Source organism: Mustela nigripes, chromosome 16, assembly GCF_022355385.1.
Source record: "Mustela nigripes isolate SB6536 chromosome 16, MUSNIG.SB6536, whole genome shotgun sequence".
NCBI classification, from domain to species: domain Eukaryota; kingdom Metazoa; phylum Chordata; class Mammalia; order Carnivora; family Mustelidae; genus Mustela; species Mustela nigripes.
In genome coordinates this window covers 58,711,835-58,717,592 of record NC_081572.1, presented here as the reverse complement: position 1 = coordinate 58,717,592, position 5,758 = coordinate 58,711,835, and the positions used below count along the sequence as shown (strand labels likewise).

General features: G+C 52.7%; 1 protein-coding gene across 1 annotated transcript in view; it reads right to left on the bottom strand.

Annotated features, from left to right (window-relative positions):
* The window catches only part of GP1BA (glycoprotein Ib platelet subunit alpha), a 4,647-nt gene extending 2,944 nt beyond the window's left edge, over window positions 1-1,703 (bottom strand). Inside the window, exon 1 of the mRNA XM_059379697.1 lies at window positions 6-1,703. Within this exon, the coding sequence (XP_059235680.1) occupies window positions 6-1,444 (1,439 nt within the window). The 5' untranslated portion in view covers window positions 1,445-1,703. The remainder of the gene's footprint in view (window positions 1-5) is intronic.
* Between the last annotated feature and the right edge of the window lie 4,055 nt (window positions 1,704-5,758).

Here is a 5,758-nt window from a genome sequence, read left to right as displayed (position 1 = left end):
TAGAAGTTGTGTTGAGCTCTGGGGTGGTTGGAATTGTGATGGGGGGCTGAGGGGTGGTGGGGGCCATGGTGGAGGTTGTTGTAGGCTCTGGAGCGGTTGGGGGCATGGTAGAAGTTGTGTTGAGCTCTGGGGTGGTTGGAATTGTGATGGGGGGCTGAGGGGTGGTGGGGGCCATGGTGGAGGTCATTGTAGGCTCTGGGGTGGTCTGGGGCGTGGTAAAAGTGATGAGCCCTGAGGTGGTTGAGGTCATGGGCCGGGGCATGGTGGGCTTCAGGATGGTAGGGGGCGTGGTGGAGGGTATGGGGTGGGACATGGTGAGCTTTAGGGGGGTGGGGGGTGTGGAGTGGGGCGCGGTGGCCATGCTGGGCTCTGGCGCGGTTGGGAGCAGGCTCTGGTTCTTCACAGACGCGAGGGTGGAAGGCAGATGGGGCACGTGGCGGTGTGGGGAAGCCTCGGATACTGAGTGCGTCGGGGCCCGCTGGGTTGTGTGGGCTCTGGTGTTGGTGGAGAACTTGACCACAGCCCGTGTGGCAGAGACCTGTCCCACCTCTTCCTCGTTCTCATAGTCATCGTAGCTTAGGTCATCCTCATCACCAAGACTGGGGCAGCCCTTCCCTGGGTAGGTGTAGACAGGCGTGTTGGCCAGGTTGGCGCATCGCACGCTCTCCACGTTGGGCGTCATGGCCTTGGCATCTACGCCCTCCTTGAACAAGTAGACCTTGTCGGAGTTTCTGTCCAGCCAGCGAGCAAAATAGAGGATCTCACAGTCGCAGGACCAGGGGTTGTTGTGGAGAAAAGTGAAAGGCAGGAAGATGTTCACAAAGAAGCCCTTGGGTACGGAGCGCAGCCAGTTCCCTTGGAGGTAGAGGGTGTCCAGCTTCCCCAACCCATCCAGGAGTCCCAGGGGCAGCTCATTCAGCTTGTTGTCAGCCAGGCTGAGCTTCTCCAGCTGGGGCACGGGCTGCAGGAGCCCCGGGGGCACAGTCTTGAGCTTGTTGCCACGCAGGTAGAGCTCACGGAGCTCGCCCAGGCCGCTTAGAACGCTGGGAGACAGTGATGTTAGCTCGTTGAAGGAGACGTCCAGGATGGTGAGGGCCGGCAGTGCCTGTCCCAGCAAGGGCAGGCTCTTCAGCTTATTGTGGGACACAACCAGCTTCTCCAGCCGAGGCAGCGTACCCTCCAGCTGCAGGTGGGTTAGCTGGCTCTGACGCAGGTACAGTCGTGCCAGCCGGGTTAGAGACTGCACGGACGCTGTGGAGAAGGCGCCCAGGGGGTTCACGCTCAGGTGGAGGATGGCCGTGTCTCCTGGCAGATCCGTGGGCAGCACCTTCAGGCCCCTGTTGTCACAGTTCACTTCCATCAGGGTGGTCACCTGGGAGACCTCACAGACCTCCTGGGGGTACGACGGGTGTGGCAGCAGGAGCAGCAGCAAGAGGAGAGGCATGGGGACCTGGGGGCAGGGGGACACGTGTGGGCACCTTGTGGGCGCTGGGCATCATTCCCCCAGGTTCGAGTCCCTGCTGCAGCGCACCCACCAGAAACCCAACCCCGGCTCCTGTCCTCCCCCACTGCTCTCTCCCACCCTTGCCCCCGAAAGCCTAAACTGCTAGCCCCACGGCCCCACGTTCTGGATTCTTATCCGTGCCTCAGCGGCCTTGACCCCCAGCCCCAACTCAAGCTTACAGGCATGCAGAAGGACCTCCGAGGGCACAGAGCTGCTCACAGGGTGTGACTCTGCCCTGCTGTCTTCCAGCTCCAAGGAGAGCCTGGGCATGGGCAGGAAGGGGGTGGGCATGGGGAGGAAGTGCTGGTCCGATAGGGACTCCCTCCTGTGACCCGGGAACGGTGACCCTCCCGGACACAGGCCCTTATCACCTCCTTCCACAACCGTCCCCAGCCCTCCTTGTGGCTCTCTTTCTCCCACTTCCCATCTCCACGTGGTGGGTTGGGAGCAGAGTCCTCCAACCACCCCTGAGTCCAGCCTCCAGCTGCCACTTGCTTCCCCTTCGCCGTTGCCAATTTTAACCCTGACCGCCCTCTGCCTTCCCGCTCTCCAGCACGGGTTCCCCCACCCACTGGCTCCACTGTGGTCGAGGTCACCAGTGCCCCCCACCCCTCTAGCTGTCGGACACTTCCCATTATGATCTTACTCACTTAATGCACTGCGTACCCACGGCCCCTCCAACCTTGGCACTCATGCCACTCGTTTCCTGCTGACTTCTCTGGCCTTTCTCGATCTCCGTAGATTCCCTTCCTCTGTTCTTCGTGGAAAGCCAGCCTCCCCGCTGAGCCCGGTCGTTGGCTCTCTCCTTTTCTTGTGCTTCACGAACACTCAACATTGCTCTCGGTCATTCCCTGGCTGTCCAACCCCGCACACCCGCCCCAGCAGCTCACCTCTGCTCTGACCCAGACCCCTCTCCAGAGACCCGACATCCAGGTCCCACTGCATGTTGGATTCCGTGGATGTCCCACGACCATTAAAACAACATGTTCAAAGCTAAGCTCATCATCTCTCCAAATAGGTGACCCGCCCGTGTTGTCCGACCCGTGAACAGCACGGTCACCCCCCCACCGCACTCAGCTATTCCGTCAGTACAAATAGAATCCCTGATGGTCATCCTTGCCCCTTCCCTTCTTCACCCCCCACACAACCTGTCACCAAGTCCTGCTGGCTTTACCTCCTGATCTCTCCCAAATTGGCTTCTTTCCGTCCCCGCTGCTGCCATGCCAAGTCTGGGACACCAGCTCTTCTCTCCGGCTTCACATCAACATCCTCCCAGCTGGTCTCCTGACACCCTGACCTCCCTTGTCCCCATCCTCCACCAGAGTGGTCTTCCAGAACTGCCTACAGGGCCTCCCTGACATGGCCTCCGGGGTCCTATGTGATCTGACCCTTGCCCACGTGTCCAGCCCCGTCTCTTAATGCTCCACTCCACCTTTCACTCCGATAGACCCTTTTCTTTCTTTCTTTCCTGTGCCTGGACTGTCTTCTCACCCCTTCCGCACCTTGTGCCCAACCCATATTAAAGCCTTTTAAGACCGCCCAGCACCACGGCACCTGGCCCGCCGGCTCAGTCGGTAGAGCGTGTGACTCTTGATCTTGGGGTCATGAGTTTGAGCCCCACGTCGGGTGTAGAGATAACTTGAAAACAGAACCAAACTTCCTGAGACCAAGTGAGGTGCCCTGTTTCAGCAAATCAGCCACCGTGTCTGTTGGTTCATCACCCCTTCCAATGATTAAAATATCCCCCCTCCTGTTTCCCTGGAAAGGATGTCATACAACCACGTGAGTCTGCCACTGTCTACTCACTTCCCCACTGGGGACACTTGAACCAAATGTAAGTTACTCCAAACACTTGATGTTTATACACTTTGCTGACCGCAAGAAGTCCTTGAGAATGTGGGCGACAGAGGATTCGAGCATCGGGAAGTGTAGGGAGAGGCTGTGGAGAGAGAGAGGCTGTGAGGGGGCGTGGGGCCCTAGGGGTGCTAATTGTTGCTATACTGGTATTAGGGTTTCTCCTTGTAAGCAACAGAGAATGTCCTGGCGAGTTTAGGATAAAAAGGAATGTATTTGTTCAGCATTCACAGACTTCCCAGTAAGGGCCAGAGAACCAGACTGGGAACTGCGGGCCCAGAGCAGAAGTGGCAGAACCAGTCCGGTGAGCAGAGCCCTGCTCCTGCTCCGAGACCAGGTTCCCAAAGCCCATGCTGCTCGAGCCATGGAGACTCCGTGTCACCATGACCTCCCAGACCCCCCTCCTCCTTTGTGGGGCCAGCTCCCCTTCAAAGTCTGGGTGTCGCTCAGATTAGTCATACACCTGTGACCCGGTTGCAAGGAAGTCTGGGAAACCAAGTCTGGTGACTTTAGCTTCTGTAATAGGAGCCCGATTTGGCTGCTCCAAACATTGCTAAATTGAAGGCTTTTGCAGACACGGAAAAGGGATTCCTCTGGTTTGGAACCTACTGACGTGATCTGCGTGATCTGTGTTTCACATCCCTCACATGGCAACGTTCTGAATTTTTTTTTTTTTCTAATTTCGCCTTTTTTAAAAAAATATTTTATTTATCTATTTGACAGATGGAGATCACAAGTAGGCAGAGAGGCAGGCAGAGAGAGAGGGAAGCAGGCTCCCCACTGAGCAGAGGCTGATGCGGGGCTCCATCCCAGGACCCTGAGATTATGACCTGAGCCAAAGGCAGAGGCTTTACCCACTGAGCCATCCAGGCGCCCCTAATTTTGCATCTTTGCTTGGAATGAAAACTACTTGGCCAATAGGAATTTTTTTTAAAAGATTTTATTTATTTATTTGATAAAGAATGAGAGAGATAGCCAAAGAGAGAGCACCAGCAGAGGGAGAGGGAGAAGTAGGCTTCCTACCAAGCAGGGAGCCCAATGTAGGGCTCGATCCCAGGGGATCATGACCTGAGCTAAAGGCAGATGCTTAATGACTGAGTGCCCCAGGAATTATTCTTTCAATACTAGGTTGGTTTGCTCACATTTTACTTAGAGGTTTCCCATCTAAGTTAGAAAATAGAAGTGGCTCATAGATTTCTTTTGAGGAGCTTTGTCTTTTTATGTTTGTTTGTTTTGCTTTGTTACTAGAGTTATGCTGGCTTTAATAATTAAGTTGGAAAATTTTATATTGTCTGGAAAAGTTAGAGATCACAGGGATTTCCCATTCAATGCAGCGTTGGTGGAATTCACCTATAAAACCATCTGGACTGGATGCCATTCGGGGGATAGCTTCTGGACTACCTTTCCAATTTCTATGATTTTTGGTCTTTTGAGGGTTTTTTTTTTTTCCTATACTATAATTTTTTTTTTAAATTTTTTTCTTTTGAGGTTTCTTGAGTCAGTTTTGGTAGTGGGTAGTTTCTCATAGAATATCTTGCATGTGACTATTCAAATTTATTTGGCAGGTTTGAACATGTTTTGCTCTTATCATTTGTTAAAATCTCCATTTTGTGCTTATGAGCCCTTGTCTTTTCTTTCTCTCCCCACCTCCTCTTTTTCACTCACTGGACTTGCCAAAGATTAGTCTCTTTTATTGGACTAGTCAAAGAACCAGATGGATTAGTTTTACTAGAGAATTGCTGGCTTTTTTCCTGTTTGATGATGAATGTCTGCTTCCACTTTTAATAATTCTTCAAATTTTGAGCTTATTTTCATGTTCTCATCCTACCTTCTTGAGTTGAAATCTTAGTTCCCTTATTATAAATCTTTCTTGCTTTTCAGGTAAATCACTTAATTCATACTTTTCTTTTCTTTTCTTTTTTTTTTTTAAAGATTTTATTTATTTACTTGAAAGAGAGAATGAGAGAGAAAGAGAGCATGAGAGGGAAGAGGTCAGAGGGAGAAGCAGGCTCCCCACCAAGCAGGGAGCCGGATGTGGGCCTTGATCCCAGAACTCCAGGTTCATGATCTGAGCCAAAGGCAGTCGCTTAACCAACTGAGCCACCCAGGCGCCCCAATACTTTTCATCTGAATACTTCTTTGATCCATTTAACGTGTTTTATCATGTAATACCTAAGGGAAATATGTGTAATTCTTTAAATTCAGCATACATTCCTCTTGGATAAGAGGACCCCAGTTTCATTTTGGGAGGTCGCCCTCTCCCTAGAGGAGCACAGACTTGAGAGGAGTAGAGAAGCAGGCACTTTGCCCTCCCACTTTGGAAACCCAAATGTCTTTTGGAAGCTCCTTCCACTGCCTACTTCCTGTCACCACCCAAGTTTAGCTCCTGGCTGTAACCTA